At 49.1% G+C, this 19,262-nt stretch overlaps 1 protein-coding gene across 35 annotated transcripts in view; it reads left to right on the top strand.

The window, feature by feature from the left end:
- Positions 1–19,262, top strand: part of LOC138916646 (liprin-alpha-1-like) — a 114,599-nt gene that overhangs the window by 18,769 nt on the left and 76,568 nt on the right. For 12 of the 35 annotated variants that reach the window (XR_011423948.1, XR_011423947.1, XM_070229660.1 and 9 more), the window contains exon 1: positions 10,131–10,499. The exons of 22 other annotated variants lie outside the window; for them this stretch is intronic. Coding sequence is in view for 11 of the 13 variants with exons in the window: in XM_070229660.1 (XP_070085761.1) it covers positions 10,446–10,499 (54 nt within the window). In the remaining 2 variants the exon portion in view is untranslated. Of the gene's footprint in view, positions 1–10,130; positions 10,500–19,262 lie in introns of those variants that run through there. One more of the 35 variants, XM_070229669.1, reaches the window with a different exon arrangement.

Below are 19,262 nucleotides of genomic sequence, written 5' to 3'. Positions count from 1 at the left end.
AAGCTTAGAGTCACACTGAACTTGTTAGTCCCGGTGTGTTGGCGTTGGGACCAGGGTGTCAGAGCCTTTCCTTCGGGAGCTGAGTGAGGGTGTCATGGCAGGTGAAGGAGGAAAGCGGCACCTAGGAAAGTGGAGGGTACGTGGGTTCCGGGGGCCTCTGGGCTGTCTTGGTGCCGTTTTACTTGCTCGTAACAGGTGCCTCTGTGGTGCTTTCAGGTGGACCGAGTGGGTGCACACTTACACTCTCGTGATGGGTCTGCAGCAGTGAGTTAGGAGATGAGTAATGACAAGCTTAATGCGCTTCTTGGCTTAGTCAGTCCTTCTGAAAGATTGATTAGCCAAACATTTGGGTTTCCTTTTTTTTTTTTTTTTTTTTTTTTAAATATTTTATTTTTTTCTTTTTCTCCCCAAAGCTCCCCGGTACATAGTTGTGTATTCTTTGTTGTGGGTTCTTCTAGTTGTGGCATGTGGGACGCTGCCTCAGCGTGGTCTGATGAGCAGTGCCATGTCCCCGCCCAGGATTCGAACTAACGAAACACTGGGCCACCTGCAGCGGAGCGTGCGAACTTAACCACTCGGCCACGGGGCCAGGCCCTGGGTTTCCTTTTTAACATCTAATTCGCGCTGTGCAGGGCTATAATGCTCCTTCTCTGTTGGGTTAGAGAATCATTAAGTCTTTTGTCCTCTGAATCTTATAAATTACGAAGTTCGTTTAGGTCAAATTTTATTACCACAGCTTAGAAGGATTGGTCAAATTATGTTTTACTGGGATTTTCATGTATTTATCTTTTCAGTAGTTTTGTTTGTTTGGTTTTGTAGCTGTGTTTGTTTTCATGTAATTTGGGGCACTTACACTGAAGTGTGTGTCAGATACCGCGTATTTGATAAGGTGGTTTTTGAGAGAATGGTCTCAGGGGCCCTCGCAGGGAAGGGACAGGAGTGTGTGCAGTCCAGTGTGGAGCGGCGGAGGCCATCGCACCGGCGGAGGAGCCGGTCGCTCAGTGGTTTGTTTCCAGCCACTGCTCAGTGTTGTAGCCTGGAAATGCCTCGCCGGGTGGAGAAGGCGGTGACGTCAGCGGTCCCTGAGCCCAGCGTTTCAGAAACGCAGGAACCACTGAGTGAACACTTTCAGGACCCTTCCGATTCCTGGCGTTTGTCTCATGTTTCGTGGCTAATAGTGTGACCAGAGAGGCATGTGCTTAACTAAATGCATTTGTCTTTCTGGCACTTTATGTTGACACGTAATGCTGTACTTATAAAAGATTTAGCTGTAGCATACATCAGAGAATTTCCCCAAGCGTAAGTGTGCACCTCAGTGACTTTTTCACTAAGTGAACACACTCTCGTAATATACCGCCTACATTAAGGAGTGAAACATGGCCAAGCTTCCCAGAAGCCCCCTCGTCCCCACTCCCAGGAACTGTCCCCCAAAGCCGGCAGTGGTCTTGGCTTTCCACCATTGATGACTTTCCCGTGTGCTTGACTGTCTAAGTGAAATAAAGTTATACGTACATTTGGTTTCTTGGTTCTTTCATTCAGTAGTACCTTTGTGGGATCCACTCGCGTTGTCTCGTAGCTTTGTTCTTTCTTGTCTGCTGCCCAGGAACCCAGTCTCTGAATTTACCATCATTTATTCTTTCTGCCATTCTTGGGTATTCTGGATGTTCCTAGTTCAGACGAACGCCGCCCTGCATATTCGTGCTTGTTTCTTTGGTGCAGGTATGTATGCATTTCTGTTGGTGTTCACAGGAGTGGCACTGCAGAGGGCCAGGGTCTGCGTCTGTCCAGCCTGGGTAGACACTGCCCAAAGTGGCGGTGCTGCCGCCAGCCGTGTGTGAGCCGTCCGCCGTTCCCCAGCGCTTGGTGTCGTCAGCTCGTTCGTTGCGGCTGTCCGGTGGGCACCGAGTGGAGGAGGCTCGGTGTGCTGTGGGCTGGCTGCTGCCCGGTGGCCGGGGACGCGCAGAAGCAGACTCTTTGTGTGTGTCTGTTGGCGGTTTCGAGATCCTCTCTTGTGACTGCTTGTCCTTTGCCCGTTTTTCGATTGGGTTTTCTGTGTTGTTTCTTACTGAGTTGAAGGAGTTCTTTTCATATGTTCTGACTACAAGTTATATATTCTGAGTACATGTGTGTGTGGCAGGTTTTTTTACATTCTTGTGTATGTTTGCCCCTTCGCTCTCGGTGGTGTCTTGATAAGCAGAAGTTTTAATTGTAATCTAGCCCGATGGATCAGTCTTTTCAGTAATAATGAATGCTCTTTGTGTTCATTGGAAGATAGTATCACAAAGATCATGAAGATATTATCCTGTAAAAGCTTTATGATTTTATCTTTCACATTTAGACCTGTAATCCATCTGAAAGTGATTTTTGTTTATGGTGTGAGATAACGGCCAAGGTTCCTTTTTTTTCCTTAAGTGTATGCTATGCAGTTGACCGAGAATAATTTATTAAACAGACCCTCCTCTCCCCAGTGCACGACAGTGTCGTCTGTGTCATCAGGCAAGTGACCGTAAATATATGGGCCTGGATCTAGACTCCGCTCTGCCCCGTTGGTCTTTCTGTCATCTTTGCACAAGCAGCACACTGTGTAAATTGCTGTAGATTTAGCCTGTCCTGGCATCTGGTAATTTGAGTCCCCCAGCCTCGTTCTTGTGCAAGGCTAGCTGGGCTAATCTTCACCCTTTACATCCTCGGTTAAAATGTAGAGTCTGCGTGGCCGCCTCTCCCCGGAAAACGTGCTCTGATTTTCACTGAGATTGCGTTTCATCTGTAGACTAGCGTGGGGAGAAATGACAGCTTCTTAATATTGGTCTTACAGGGGCCCACGCGGTGTGCGGCGGTTAAGTTTGCGCTCTGCTTTGGCGGCCCAGGGTTTGCAGGTTTGGATCCCGGCTGTGGACCTGCGCACCACTTATCAAGCCGTGCTGTGGCAGGCGTCCCACGTATAAAGTGGAGGAAGATGGGCATGGACGTTAGCTCAGGGCCAGTGTTCCTCAGCCAAAAGAGGAGGATTGGCAGCAGATGTTAGCTCAGGGCTAGTCTTCCTCGGAGGGAAAAAACATGGGTTTTAAAATCCATGAACACAATATAGCCTTCTATTTATTTAGCTCTTCTTTAATTTGTCTTAATACTATACAGTTTTCTGTATATATATCGTCTACATGTTTAATTACATTTATTCATAGATATTTCACATTTCTTACTTTATTATAAATTATATTATGTAATTGTTTATTACTGTTATATAGTGATAGAATTGATTTTTGCGTATTCACTTGCTAAATCCATTTATTTCTAATAGTAATTCTTCTTGTATTTTGTAGGTGTTCACAAGTATGTCTGCAAGAGACAGTTTCTTTTCTTTTTTGTTTCCAAGTGCTGTACTCGTTTTTCTTTTTCTTGCCTCGCTGGCCTGGCTGGGACCTCCAGCACAGTGCTGAGTAGAAGTGGTGAGGGTAGGGATCCTCGTCTCCCTCCCAGTGTCAGAGGGAAGGCTTTCGGTATCTCACTGTTATATCTGATGTTGGCTGTAGCTTTTCCATAAATATTTTTATCGAAATATCCAAATTCTCCTCTATTAGTTTGCTAAGTGTTTTTTTAAATCATGAATTAAATTATTAAATTTTCTTAAGTGCATTTTCTGCATCTTTTGAGACAATCCAGTTTTTTTCCTTTTATGTGGTGATTTACCTTTTAGTTTGCAATTCTAGAAGAATCCCAACCTGACCTTGATGTATTCTGCTTTCCCCGGATTTTGTTTGTTAATATTTTAAGATTGTTGCGTCTGTGTTTGTGAGAGCTTGGTCTGTAACTTTGCTGTCTTGTGTTGTCCTTGTTAGGTTTGGCTCATGCTCGTCTCCTAACACAAGGTGGAAAGCGTTCCTTGTTGATTCCCAGAAGAGCCCCTGTGAGACTGGTGTTTTCTTCCTTGCAGTTTTGGAAGAATTGACCAGCAAAACCAGCTGGTGTAAGGTTTTCTTTGTGAGAAGGCTTTTAGTTTCAGATTCAGTTATTCACGTGGAAATAGGATTTTTCTGATTTTATATTTCTTCTTGTGTCTGTTTGGGTAAGATGCTCTTTTTTCCTAGGAATTTGTTCAGGCCACCCAAACTTTCCGATTATTAAGTGTAATATGGTTCATAATATCCTTATTTTGTGCAAGATCTCCTGTAATATCCCCTTTTAAAAATTTTTGATATTGGTAATTTGTCCTTTTCTCTTTTTCTTCATCGGTCTTGCTAGAGTCTTATGAATTGTAGTAGCCCTTTCAAAGGACAGCTTTTGGCTTTATTGATTTTTTTCTGTTTAGTATTTGTTCTCTATTTTGTTAATTTATGCTTTTTTCCTTCCATTTACTTTGTGTTCTGTTTGCTGTTCTTTTTTCTAGTTTCTTGAGATAGATGCTTAACTGATTTTGGCTCTTTCGTCTTTTCCAGTCTATGTATGTGAGGCTCCAGCTGGCCCTGTAAGTGCACCTTTAGCTGCATCCCGCAAGTTCTGAAAGCCAGATTTTCGTTCTCTCTTGTGTGAAAACATGTTCTGATGTTCATCGTGGTATCTTTTTTTACTCATAAAGTTTTTAAAGAATTATGTCACTTGACTTCCCAATGTTTGTGGGGATTCTCTGGTTAGCTTTTTGTTGGTTTCTACCTTCCTTGCATGAAGATCCCTGTCTTGGTCTTTTGGGGCTGCTATAATCAGATGCATAGACTAACTGGTTTATGAACAACAGAAGTTTATTTCGCATCGTTCTGGAGGCTGTGAAGTCCCGGATCAAGGCACCGGCAGATTCCGTGGCTGGTGAGGGGCCGCTTCCTGGTTCGTAGACGGCCAGCCTCTCACTGTCCTCACATGGCGGAGGGGGCGAGGGAGCTCTCTCAACTCCAGACTAATCACCTCGCAGAGTCCCCGCCTCCTGATACCATCACCTTGGGGCTGACGAATTTTAGGGGGACGTAAACTGTCAGTCTGTTGTAATCTCTACGTACACCCTGCATTATTTCAACGTTTTGAAATGAGTCGAGCTTTCCTAATGGCCCAGCGTACATTCATTTTTGTTAAACGTTCCTTGGGCCCTTGAAAATGTTATTTATCGGTGAGAATGCAGTGTTGTATGTATACCAGGTAGATCAAGTTTGTTAATCATATAATTTAGATTCTAGTAGCCACATTACATAAAGTAAAAAGAAATAGGTGAAATTAATTTTGATAATGTATTTTATTTAACCTAAATATCCAAAATATTATAATTTCAATGTGTAATCAACATGAAAAGACTACTGAAATATTTTGCCTTCTTTTTGTTGTGATAAGTCTTTAAAATCGGGTGTGCATTCTTGCAACACGTCTCAATTTGAAGTAGGCACATTTCAGGTACTTAATAGTTGCATGTGACTGTTTACTGGGCAGCCCAGTTCTACACTCTTACTTTTTTTTTTGAGGAAGATTAGCCCTGAGCTAACATCTACCGTCAGTCCTCCTCTTTTTGCTGAAGAAGGCTGGCCCTGAGCTAACACCTGTGCCCGTCTCCCTCTACTTTATACGTGGGGCGCCTGCCACAGCATGGCTTGATGAGCGGTGTGTAGGTCTGCAGCCAGGATCTGAACCGCCGAACCCCGGGCCGCCGAAGTGGGACGTGGGAACTTGACTGCTGCGCCACTGGGCCGACCCCTACACCCGTACTTTTTTTGGGTCTGTTTTTTCTATCAGTTACTGAGAGATGTGTCTTAAAGCCTCCCACTGTGATGTTGGCTTTGGTTGTTTCTCCTTTTCTATTTCTATCAATTTTTCTGTCTTTTGAGATCGTGTTGTGAGGTGCATTCAGATTTAGCGTTTTTATCTTCTTGGTGGATTGCACTTTATCATTGTGAAATGCTCCTCGTTAGTCAGGCTTCTTGCTGTCGAGGCTGCTTTATTTGATAGTGATCTTTGCCACATCGGTGTTCTCTTAGGTAGCGTTGGCCTGGGGATGTTTTGCTTTCACCTGTCTGTGATCTTGTATTTTTAAGCGTGCCTCTGTGGAGAGTATACAGCTAGTTTGATTTTAATCAATTTGACGATTTTCATCTTTTAATTAGAGCGTTTGCTCCATTTAAATATAATTGCTGGTATTTTGGTTTGTAGGTACCATGTTACTATCTGTTCTCTGTTTGTTCCACCTATGCTGTGCTGTGTTTCTCTCTGGCCTTCTGTTAGACGTATCGTGGTGTTTAGTTCGGTACTTCTCTCTTAGGTTGTTGGCTGTGTACATTCCTAGATACAGGGTGCATTTTACATTTGAGCCTTATTTACTGCTTTTACTACCTCCTGACACTGCTGTTTCCTTTGACACTTGAACTGCACTGAACTCCCTCCCGCCTCCTGTGTCATTATCATACTTTTGAATTTTAGATACATTTTTGGCATTATCCTCGTTTTGTACAGTTAGTGCTTATGAAGGTTGATTCTCGTAGTGACCCTTTCTGTTGCTCTTCACTCCTCGTTTTTTCGTATTTCTGTCAGAGACTACTTTTCCCTGAAGAATTGCTTTCATAATCCTTTTAGTTCACGCCTGTGGGCAATGAGTTGTCTCATTCTTGTTTCCTGAAAAGTCTATATTTTGTCTTCACTTTTGAAGTGAAAAGTCTATATTTTGTCTTGACTTTCTATTGGGTATAGGATTCCAGGTTGGTGGTTATTTTCTTTCGGCATTTTATAGATGCCAATCCATTGTCGTCTGGCTTCCTTCCCTGTCCTTAAAAAGTCAGCTCTCAGTGTTCCTGTTGTCCCACTGAAGGTGGTGCCTTTTTTCGTCTGGCTCCTTTTGACACTTTGTTCTTGCCTTAGGCACACTCCGAAGGACTGCTGAAAACCAATGTGTGGTTTTCTTTGTTGAGTCAATGGCTTGATTCCTTCATCACTTTCAGACAAGTTTTGACCATTGTCTGTAGATGTTTCTTACTCCCTGTTCTGTCTTTCCTCACTTTGGGAGTCCCCATTTATATGGACATTAGACCTTTTACTGTGTCCTACATGTCTTTTGGGCTCCTTCTGTATTTTCCAGACTTTTTTCTTGTGACTTCTGTCTGGCTGTTTTTTACTGACCTGTCTTCTGGTTCACTGATCCTCTCTTCAGTTGTGTTCAACCTGAGCTTAAACCCATAGATTGGGTTCTTAATTTCACTTACCCTATTTTTCAGTTCTAGAATCTGTTTTGATTCTTTGGTGAAAATTTTCATTTTGTCAAGTCTATTTTTGACCAGTTGAAGTCTGCATCTGATAACTACACTGTATGGGTCACCTCAGGGTCTGTTTCTATTTCTGTTTTCCTTTTTTCTCTTGGTCCTGTTTGTTGTTATTTTTCTAAGTGAACCTTGGGCGTTATGGATGAAAACCTGTGGAGACTCTAGGTGATGCTGTCTTCCCTCAGCGCTTCCTCTGACACACACCCAGAGGACAGACACTCTCCGTTCAGCCAGCTTCTGAGCGACTCTAGGCTGGATTCGGTCTTTGTAAGCCTCAGTCCTTATAAGCTGCCTTCATCTGCCCTCTCACCCAGGGTGTAGCCCCCGGGTCTCCATCTGAAAGCCTGAAGTGTTTCCCGGGGCCCCTCCTCCTTGGCAGGTCCTGAAGCCCAATTTTTGTCACCTGAAGGCAATGAGATTCCTGAAGGCTCAGCCTGTCAGGCAGTTTTTGCACAGTGCTGGGCTCATTTTCTCTGCCTCCCTTTTCTCAGAGATCTTGGCGCCTTAAGTCCCGTCTGATTTGTCAGGCCTGTATTTGAATTTCTGTCTTCCCAGCCCCATGGAACTCTCCAGAGCTCTGTTAGCCAGTACTTTCTGCTTGGCTTTCTGCTGTTTTCTTCCCAGCTTATTGGTGCATTTCCCCAAATCCCTGAGGAACACCTGATCGTCCCATGCCCTGAGGGAGAGAGTGGCTCTCGGAATGTTAGACTGGCCTCAGTGGGCTGCCCTTTTGTTTGGAATCTTTGCCCCTCCAGTTGGCTGCCTCAGTATCTCCTTGATGCCTTCAAACAGTCTTAAAAGTGTATCCAGCTTTTCTAGTTGTTGGTGAGTGGATCTCCTGCAGGCTGTTCGTGTATGTAGCTGGACGTGGGCAAACAAATCGGTGTTCCCTCTCCATCTGAAGCAAGATGTCAGAGTCCTAGTAAGTATAGTGATCGTTATTGTTATGAGAGCAACCTAAACCCACTAGTCCTTGCTTAGTACCCCCTGTTCTTTTTCTACTCAGCATCCCGTTTGCCCTGGCCCAGCCATTTACACAGGGAAAGACGGAGCAGGTGGCCCACCCCACCAGGACACACAGGCAGCACCTCCGCTCCTGGCTCCTCTCTCAGCTGCTGCGCGGACGCTCCATCCTGGCACTGCTCCCTCCTCTTCCCCTTGCCCTGAGCCAGCCCAGGGCAGGCTTTGTGATGACAGGCTGGCAGTGGCAGAGGAGAAGGCTTAAGAGTTGGAAGGGGTTAAGTGACATTCTGTGAATTGATCACATGTGAGTCTTCACTTTGAGTGTTTAAACAAATTACTGCTTTTAAGCTTCCCTCCGGTTTCATTTTAAAGTTGAAAATGCAGATTTTGTTCTTGAAATCTAGTGCAGTGATTTTACAGTGTTTTTGAAAGCACCGAATGAGATTTTAATAAGACGTCTCACTCAGAGAGCTCCAGTATGTAAGACTGAGAAAAGAGAATCTATTTGGGTTGAATTGTGGGTGGGACCCCAGTTGTGGGTCCCCCAGAGTCCACCAATGCCTGAGACGGGGCGTGTCTGTAGGACTCAGAACGCCCTCGGGAGTAAGGTCTTAAAGCCACGACCTCGTGACGCCTGAGTCGACCTGTGTCGGGTGTGTTGGTTGTCAGAGCACAGGTCGAGGCTAAACTGGTAGCGGTATGAGGTGTGCTGGGGGCTGGAAAGGAAGAAGGTGCAGGTGCAGCCCGGTCGGCAGGAGGAGAAAGGACGAAAGATGATGCGGGGGACAGCTCGGGTGGTTGGGGTGACAGAGGAAGGTGCAGACACTGGGCAGTGTCTGGGGTGTTCTGGTTGTCACAGCTAGGGGCAGGGGTGCTCCTACACATTCTGCAGTGCGGCCCCCACAACGAGGAGTTACTACTATTCAGGAAGCAGGTGCCAAGTGGAGAGGCTCTGGTGGAGGAACCCAGGCTTCTCCCGGGGACTGCTCTAATCTCCAGTGGGGTGCGGCGCACCCCTGTCGTTTCATCCTGAGTGCTCTTAGCAAGGCTTCCTCAAGCCCTTGCTGGGCTTAAGCTGGTGAGTAAATGAGGGAGAATTGACCTCGTAGTCCGCATGAGGTGAGACTAGCTCAGTGACTGCTGACTGAGGGTCCATTCTAGACGTCCCCTTCAGTTTAGATAGTGCCCCTCTGGTGGCCGTTACTGACTGCTGCTCTTGTAGGAGGAGGTGGCAGACCCCCCAGAAAATCAGGCTTATTTCTGTTGTGTTTGGTTTATGAAACAGTTAAATATATCCCTTCAAAGTAGTATTGGACTATTTGCATCTTGTCTCTTTTCTACACACTCAACTTGCCATCTCTTTGAAAGCAGCCCTGCCTTCTTTTCTTTTTTGAGGAAGATTAGCCCTGAGCTAACTACTGCCAGTCCTCCTGTTTTTGCTGAGGAAGACTGGCCCTGAGCTAACATCCATGCCCATCTTCCTCTACTTTATATGTGGGATGCCTACCACAGCATGGCATGCCAAGCGGTGCCATGTCCGCACCCGGGTTCCGAACTGGCGAACCCTGGGCCGCAGAGAAGCGGAACGTGCAAACCTAAGTGCCGTGCCACGGGGCTGGCCCCGCCTTCTTTTTTTCTTTTTGTGAATCCTCTTCTTTTTGCTGAGGAAGACTGGCCCTGAGCTAACATCCGTGCCCATAATTCCTCTGCTTTATGTGTGGGATGCCTGCCGCAGCCTGGCCTGACAAGTGGTGTGCAGGTCCGCCCTCGGGGTCCGAACCAGCAAACCCCACGCCGCCCAAGTGAAGAGTGTGAACTTAACCACTGTGCCACCGGGCCGGCCCCCAGCTCTGCCTTCTTGTCTTCCTGTTTCTGTCCCTTTAATCGTCTGCAGGAGCCAGCGCCACCCCCAGCCCCTCTGTGACTATATCTGGTTCCGGGTTCCAGGTTCCGTGCTCCTGGGAGACAGTGGTGGAGGCACACAGGATCGCAGTCCTCAGAGAGCTGACAGAGCGGATCCTTTCTCACGATCAGTACAGGTTGTGAGCGCACCCTGACAGGAGGAAGTAGTTAAGAGGAAAGACACGACCCGGTGTGTGGGCAGGCCGCCTGTGTGCACACCGTGGTCCAGCAAAGGCCTTTCGGAGGGCTCACGTTTGAGCCAAGATCTGAAGCTGAGCGGAGCCAGCCTGAGCGCTTTCCCGGTGCTGGGCCTGCTGGGGCCAAGGCCAGGGGCAAGGAACAACTTGGCCGCGTCAGGCCATGAAGCTGTTGCGGAGGTTCCTGGACCGGAGGCGGAGGGAAAAGACGAACAAGGTGAGGGGGACCAGGGAGTTGGGAGTCAGGTGGAGCCTTCCCCAGGAGAGCTGGGATTTTTGTTTTGTTTTTAAGGACTTCTGAGGGCCCGAGGGTATTGTGGCTTCTCAGGAAGGGGTTGAGGTGATTTGGGTGGGTTTTTATGACGCTGGTGCTGTGTGGAGAATGGGTTGAGCTGGAGGCAAGAACGGATGGGGAGTAGGAACCGTTGGTCCAAGAAGGCACTCCTGATGCCTGGGTTGAGCTGTGAAGTTAGTGCTTTGGGCCAGCACTAAAGTCCCCTTCACATCGCCCACCCCACAGAGCGCAGAGCAGGGTGCATGTGTATGATGTTGCAGAGGTAGAGAATGTTTCAGTGGCGGGTGTGTAACGGCTGTGTGTGTACGCCTGTCACGTGCACAGCACTGTGTTCAGATACTTCCCGAGTGCCTGTTACGGGGCAGGCACTGTTCTAGGTGCCGAAGAGTCAGGATGTAGTAAGGGGCGCGTAACCCAGGTATGTTTCAGTTGTGCAAGGAGAGCTGGAGGACGGAAGGGCTGTGTGGGTTCAGCTGGAGCAGGTGAAATGTGTGGACGGTGCGGTGGCTGCAGCCGTGGCTGTTTTGTCCTGGGTGTCTGTGCAGGCGGACTTGGGGAGGCCGTGATCCCTGTACTTTCAGCCACGCCCTCTGCTCTGTCTCGCAGAGACCTGCCTCAGCGCCACGCTCTCTACCTCCGTTTGGGCGGTCTCTGGGTTCCTTCAGTTCAACATCGGCCACAACCATCCTTTGCCCTCGTCTGTCCCTCCTCCTGTGAGCAGTGTGGCCTCCCCCCAGCCAGGGGCTCAGAAACCGGGGAGCCCGCTTCGCCTCTTCCTCAGCCTGCAGTCTGCAGGTCCTGAGGCGTGTGCCTGTCCTGTCGGAGCCCGCCTCTGAGGTGCACTGGCGAGAGCTGGACCGTTTTTTCCATCAGGGTGATTCGAGGAGCGGTTGGCTCCCGTGGCCTCTCCCGCCCCGGCCCCCTGTGGTCTGGCACCCGCCGCGCTGAGCTGTGGGCAGTTCCTCACATGCAGATGTGTTGTTTTCTGGAAACTTCTTTGTAAATATGCTGTTCTCAGAGAAGGCGGTCTTTTTTACTCACCCTGTGTTCTGCTTGCTGATTCTTCGTGCTAACGACTGCTAAGTAATTTGATAACTAACTCTTTTGGAGAACCAGTTTCGCCCTGTGAATAAAGATCTTCAAAAGTGCTCGTATTCTGCCCGAGCAGTTTTACTTCTGCTCCAGAAATGGTTGCTTTCTGGAGGGGACTTTCGGCATAAGGATGTTCACCATAACAACTTAGCGTGTTTACATCCTTTATTCCTGAGCAAGTTAGAAAAGTAATAGATGCCAGCATCTATTTATTTTTAGAAACCATTTAAAGCATAAATAATGTGTAATTCCCACTTCATGGGTTTACCATCTCTCGCTTTTGCCTCCCAGCCTCACCTCCTTCCCCCTGGTTTTGGCATCACCTCGGGAGGGACATGAGTTCCTGTGGGCCCGTTCTTGTGGTTGGAGGTGGGGCAGCGGGCCCTGGCTGTGACTGCAGACCACGCTGGACTCTCCCGGAGCTTCCTCGGGCGTCTGCGGAGGGCCACAGACAGGGAGCCCATTCCCAGCGACCTTCCTGGTCAGCTGGGGCCTTCTAGTAGTCGGAGTGCCCATTGGTGTTCCTGCCCGAACCGGGTCCTGTACTGGAGGTTGCGAAGTGGTGATTTTTCTGACTCAATCCTCCTTCATTTGTTAGCTGCTCCTCTTCAGTAAGGAGCATCCCTTTCTGTTCTCTTTCTCTCTCTCAGTTGCTGTGGCCCCTTGCATTTGTATTTATTCAGTGTATCGCAGTCAGTTATCATCATTATTCCTTTGGATACTCAGATTGTCCCCTCAGCTGGGCTCCTGTGTCCTTTCACCAGGGCCCTATTAGTCTTTGAATGCTCCGTTGTTTCCTGACACAGAATTTGTCGCAGACCCACTTTGTGTTTCTCCTGCCTCAGATCTGCAGTCGTTCCTCTGAGGAGCCCTGGTTCCTTTTGGTGGGGAAATGCTGTTTAGAAATCAGTATCTGGGGGCTCGGTGTGCTCACTGTCACAGAGGTTCACATCTAGGTTCTTTTCGGGACAGAGCTGGAGAAAAATCTTGACAAAAAGAAAAACCTGGATTTCATATTGGTATTTCCTTTACAAATTAAACCTAGTTTTTTCCCCTTAATTTCTTTCTTTCTTTTTTTCTTTTTTCTTTTTTCTGCTTGATCTCCCCCAACCCCCGATACATAGTTGTATATCTCAGTTGCAGGTCCTTCTAGTTGTGGCACGTGGGATGCCGCCTCAGTGTGGCCTGACGAGCAGTGCCATGTCTGCTCCCCGGATCCGAACCCGCGAAACCCTGGGCCCCCGAAGCGGAGCGCATGAACTTAACCACTCGACCCCGGGGCCGGCCCTTATTTTATACTTCTTGTCTTAGACTGACAGTTTTGATTTCTAATGATATTAGCCTTAATTTTTTTATCCTATGATACACATAAAATAGTTTAAACCTTTTAATATCGTATTGTTATAATCATCCTGTTGAGTGAAGTTTTAGAGTTTCTTTGTAGTTCTTTTGGATCTTAGAATAAACCTATCTTAAGAATACATAGCTAGAATAATGGGTTTCAAAGCAATGTGAAGTAACATAACCGCACAACATTTGATAAACAGTTGGAGTGCCCGTTGGTGTTCCTGCCCAAATCGGGCCTTCTGTTGGAAGTTGCAAAGTTCATTTGTTTCTGCTGCTTCTTAAGTTTAGGGTTTACATTGTTCTTCTGGAGTTAATTTTTCTTCAAATACATAAAGCTTTTACGTGATTCAAAAACGAGAAGTATAGAAAAAGGCATAGTCGGAAGTCTTGCTCCTCCCGTCCCTGTCCCACTCACGCCTTCTAGGTGGGGGACCACGGTCCGGTTTGCCTGAGGGTAGGCCTGGGTTTTGCCTCTTATCCTCAGGCAATTAGCAGTCGTGCCCCTTTCACTCTCAGAAATGAAGCATAGGGAAAGCCTTGTCGGCGCTTGCTAATGCTCATGAGAGAGCGGACAAAATGTTTCCACTTGGTAGGTTTTTCCCTGTGGCTGGAAGGAAGCTCTTGGCCGAGCTCTGCTGACTTGGATCGCGGTTCGCTGGGCAGGGAAGGTCCACCGAGGGAGTTCTTTGTGGCTTCCAGAGGCTCATTCTTATTCTGAGGAGGAAATTTCCCCTTTCTCTGAAAATAATCTGGGAGCTTGAAGCATATCTTGCATTTCCAAGTTTTTCTGCTTTGCAAATGGGTAATTATCCCTCCTGCCTATGTATTTTTAAACCTTTGCCAGTAGTAATATGGAAATTGATTTCGTGTAGCGCCATGCTGAAGAAGACTAATCAATGTCTCTGAGCCCTTAACATCTCTGGAAATCCCGGGGTGCTGCTAAGAAGCTAGGACACACTCTTGCTCCCGCCTTAAAAATAGTTCATGGGGAAAACGTGAGTGACAGGTGAGGTCGCGATAGCCTGCGCGCCCTGCAATAGAAACAGCTGTGGCAGGGCAAGGGTATTTTGAAGAGTCTTGAGTATTAATTCTAGGATAGTCTGATGTGTTATTTTCATGCAAATGAAAATATGAAAGACTTCATTTTTGACTGAGTGTGAAATGCAGTTGATGCACAGAGTTAAAGAAGTCCCGTATAGAATTTTACTTGGCTGTTTTGTGGCTCAGCTCCTGTAGCTCCCGCAGAGATACACACGGAAGGGAGACCGTCAGCCAGCTGGCGTCTCCTTCTTCGTGCTGTTTGAAGGCGCCTCACGCAACGTGCTGAGTGCCTGTCCCTCCTCCGGCGGACAGACTGACTGCAGAGGACAGTGGCAGCAGGTGTGTGGGTGTGTGCCGCCCTGTCTCCTGTGCTGCCGTCCGTCTCTGTAGGTAGACCCCCGGTCTCCCTCGGTCCCGGTGGGCAAGGCTCGGAGGAAGCAGCCTGGTGGGCAGTCGGCGGACTCGCGCCCCATCCTCGCCGAGTTCCCTGCGTCAGTTACCTCGTCTCTGAGCCTTCGGAGTTCTCATCCGTCAGTTAGGGACGGTAACTGTCGGTTTTGCTTCAGCAAATATTGATTGTCTGCCGTGTGTTAGGCACTGTCTGTCCAAGGGCTGGGTAGACAGATGTTTGGGGGATTAAATGAGATAATAGCCAGCATTTATTGCTTCTAAGCCTCTTTCTGTGAGTTATCTCCCTGAGTCTCATAACAGTACTGTAGAGCATTCTTTCTACTGTAAATAGTGCTGGAAGGCAGGGGCCTGTTCCGCAGCCCGTCTGACAGTGAAGGAATTGAGGCACGGAGAGGTTTGGGAGCCCCTTCAGAGGCCGGTAGCGAATGAGTGTGGAGATTGGTTATGGTGAAGAGTGCTTCCCTCTGACTCCCACAGTTAACCGTGACCAATAGGGAAAAAAGGAGAATGACGAAGAAAAAGTGCAAACGGTATGCAAATGAGTGGTGGACAGAGTGACAGTCTCTCTCTCCACCCCGTATGTCCACAGTGTGGGGTATTTTATCTGAAAGGCGGTGGTGTTTTTACTGTGCGTTCATACTTTTCGTAGAGAAAGATGGGTGAAGTTCTACATTGTGAGAATACAAGTAATGAGTAAAATAAACTTGCTGAGTCAGGGGGCTTAGCGACAAGCTGCCTGGTGATCCGTGCAGAGAAATAAATTATTCTAAGGCCTTTGGTTCCCCGCGTCGATGGGAGGGTGGGAGAAGAGCTCTGGAGGCCCCCCCGGGTGTGTTGCGGTCCAGTGCTGCCCCCCTCCCGCATCCTCACCAGGCGTGCCTCAGTCCAGTGCTGCCCCCCTGCCGCATCCTGAGCTGGCGTACCTCGGTCCAGTGCTGCCCCCCTGCCGCATCCTCACCAGGCGTGCCTCGGTCCAGTGCTGCCCCCCCTGCCGCATCCTCACCAGGCGTGCCTCGGTCCAGTGCTGCCCCCCTGCCGCATCCACACCAGGCGTGTCTCGGTCCAGTGCTGCCCCCCTGCCGCATCCTTGCCCGGCGGGGCCCGCGATTAAAGGATGCCTCTGCACACTGCTCGCTTCTTGTCTCAAGTCTGAGATTGGCAGGCCTGGGGCCGTCCTGCGCTGCCCCAAATGCAGGAGAGGCCGGGAGAGTAAGTGCCTGGGGCTCTCAGCTCCTCTGGCCCGGTGCTGTTCCCAGGCCTGGTGAGGGGCTCAGAGGCCAGGCAGCCAAAACAGGTGACAAATTGTGACAGCGTGCCTGAAATCACTGCAGCTGTGCCTCTGCAGCTGGAGAAGGCAGTTTAGTGTTACTTACATGGCAGCTGGAACGCTCCTCCTGGCTGGGATTATCGGGGCCAACTGCCACCTCCCCCTCCCCTGCCCTGACTTCCCCGAGAACGGAAGAGAACACGTGTTAAATAAACCCGGGGATTAGGGATTTGGAGTTATATACCGCCCCCCCCCCCCGTTTGTTACTTTTATTCTCCTTCCTGATGATCTTGACTCCATTTCTGTGAGACAGTTTCACAAACTGGACAGCGTGTCTTTTTGATGTGTGTATGGTGGGTGCCTGACAGTCACCAGAGTGGGAGAAAGGCCCATGCAGGACAAAGTAGTAGGTGGTTAGAATAAAGGGTTTAAGTTGGAGAGAATGTGCATTCCGAGGTTGTTTTCTTGTGCAAACCATAGAAATAGTTGTTCCTAACGAAGTTTGACGATGAACTAAGAGATTGTGTGGAAGCAGATTCCTGATTATAGGTTCTGCGTAGTTTGTACAAACCCTTAACGTCCAGTTCGTTCCCCTTCATGTTCCCCAACTGTGTCCACAGGGCTGGGCGCTGCGGGAAGGGAGCTGTTTCCAGCAGACCTGGAAGCGTTAATACAGTAGCCGCTCTTTCCGCGGCTTCCAGGCTGCGAGCCCGTGCCCCCGCCTGGCCTGGAAACCCACGAGCTGTGGAGGGCAGGGCGTCACTGCCCACCGTGTCTGGGACTCGGGATGCGGGTTTCTCTGTGCTTTGAAACGCTGCCGGTGTTCCTTCAGTTGTAAATTCGTCTGAAGAGCCTCTGCTGGGAAGTTTTATAGTAATGCCGTGTAAAGAGATAGTGACACACGTAGTGCTAATTTGCAGTAACTTTAAGCATTGCCAGTAATTTAATTTCCAGGGAGCTCCTGAACCGCCTGTGCTCGGGTCTCCGTGGTTCTGTTTGCTGCGCTCGCTGGCGGGCATTAGGTTCGTTCCAGTTGGAAAACCTCTGCGGGAAGGACGGAGGGAAAGGAAGCACTTGCTATCCACACATTCTTGGGTAATTATTTTCATTTGAACGAAAGTTTTGTGCCACTGACTAGGAAATATGTTAAATCCTAGCCCTCTGCTCCCTCTGCTCTAGTCGTCATCTTGGAGATTCCTTCGTCTCTGTGGGGTCACCCGTCCCCTTTTTGAAGATGATCGCCATGTTTCTGTCTGGAGCTCCACATTTGGGATGCTCCTGCATGCCCAGCCCCGAGTTTTGCCATATCCCTTAGACGGCCCGTAGACGTCCTGCTGTGTCTCAGTCCAGGGTCCTGCTCCGCCTTCCTCCTTGGTCAGCCTCGAGTCTCCCTGCCTCCCTCCCCACTTCACGCGCCTCCTCTGCCCTTCCTCGCTCATCCTGCAGGGCCAGTCCGCAGCTCTGTCTGGTGTTTTCTGCTCTCACGTCGTTTCTGTTTTCCTTTGTGCTCTGGTGCGCTAGCTTGGGCCGTTCGTGGGGCCTTGGTGTCTACATGAGGTGGCTTTGCTTGTGCTTTCTTCCTTTCCAGGCCACCTAGCTCCCAGGGTAACCCAGACCTCTGGCATGAGAAGGTTTTGGCAGGGCCTATCCATGGCAGCAGGTGTTTGGCAGTTTGGCATTCATGGCTCCGTGTTCTGGCTTTATTCACCTTTCCCACATCTTTCCCTCTGTAAATGCCCCTTCACTCTGCCCAACCAGTCTGCTCACTCTGCTCCCCTTCCCTGACGCCTCGTCCTGCGCGATTCCCTGCTCGGGTACTGCCTCTCCCTCTCCTCGCTTTCATCAGACCCCAGCTGCCTCTCCAGGCCGAGGTCACCCCTGTGAGGTCTGCTCGGACCAACTCCGATTCCTACTGGGATTCAGAGTCGCTCCCATCTCTAGGAGACGACAGATTTGGTGCTTGGGGCTGGTTTTACTGTGATTCCTTTTATCTTTTCTCCAGTTTTTCAAAATGCCACCAGCTTTAAGAAAAACGCAGATGAAAGAGTAGGATCAAGGTCATTCTTGAGGGGGCAAAAGAAATCACAAAAAGATCTCCTGTGGGGCGTGTGGCCAGCCTCTTTCTCCCCGTGGGATGATGGCAGTGGGCTTGCTGGGTGAGCGTGGAACAGTCTGCTTTTTCACTGACTGCTGAGTGGCTTCCTCTTCTTTCCCACCCTCCCCTCCTCCTCTACCTCCCCCTCCACACCCGTGTCAAATCTTGGATCCTCTGCTTACTAACTTTCTGATCTTGGCCAAGATATTTCACTTCTGAGACCGTTTTGTCGTCTGTAAAGTAGAGATACTATTTATTTCCCAATATTATAGGCAGATTTAGTGAGAACTAAAATAAAGCATCCACCGCTGTACCCTGCAGAAGATGGGCCTTCATTAGATGCGAGGTGTCTGTCTGCAGACCCCGTAACCCTGACTCGGGTGACTGGGAGGGCGTACAGCCTGCGGGGGCTTGGTTTGGGTGCTCACCGTGGGATCTCCCCCTGAAGATGACATCGTCTTGAGCTCTGAGTCCCGAGCTGCTTATCAGCCAAGTGACCTTTGTAGGTCACTAACCTGCCCGGGCCTGTCTTCCAGTCTGTGAAGTGAGCTCATTATGTATGCCTTCCTGTCGTATGTGACATCTACTTTTATGTGATAAATATTGGAAAATATTTTGAAAACCAGTCAAGCATTAAGCACGTATAAAGTTATTACAATGAATATTTGTGTCTTAGGAGTACTTAGCATCGTGCCTCCCAACTTTTTTGTTCAGTAAATTGTCCAGATTAATAGGGCTGCTCCTTCTCCAGCTGGTATTGCTGTCTCCTGAGCTTGCTGGAGCCTCGAGAGGAAATCCCTAATAAAGTAGCTTCCGTTCCAGTTTTGTACTTAGACCTTTGGTTCTTTCTGAGACGCCCTTCTTGTTAAGTTAGAGGGTAGGTAAAACTGGTTATAATATAAGGCTCGTGTGAGACTGGTTTGCAAGACGTGAATACACGGAGCCATGACAGTTTAAGAAGGTTACAACGCGGTAATATTCACAGTCAGACGTAGTCGTTGCTGGTTCAGATCCACGGGGACCTGTTGTTTGAACACTACATTGTTCGCCCGGGCTGGGGATTTTGAAACAGTGAGGGGAGCAGTTCTTTCCCTCGAGCAGACTCGTGTGAGTGTGGTGCTGCACGGAAGGGACAGGTGCTGTCTTTCTCAGGGGCCGGCGGAGCCTGTACAGAGCGGCAGGGTTGAGCTCCGGCTGCGACGTCGTGTTGGGCATGCGGGAGGCGCGGGGCTGGGGCGGCATTGGGAAGGAGGAGCTGCCACGGGCGCGCGAGCACGAGCAGAGGGAGCAGTTGTGGGCCGGCTGGGCGGGCCTGCTCCGTGTCGGGTGGTTGGCTGCGGAGGGGTGTGGTGTGCCAGGCACGCCGGGTGGGAGGAGAAGGGTCGACAGAGGAACAGAAAGGCACCGAGGGTGTGAGCTCACGGCAGGGTGG

This window comes from Equus caballus, chromosome 12 (assembly GCF_041296265.1).
Source record: "Equus caballus isolate H_3958 breed thoroughbred chromosome 12, TB-T2T, whole genome shotgun sequence".
Lineage (NCBI taxonomy): Eukaryota > Metazoa > Chordata > Mammalia > Perissodactyla > Equidae > Equus > Equus caballus.
This window is presented reverse-complemented; position numbering and strand designations above follow the sequence as displayed.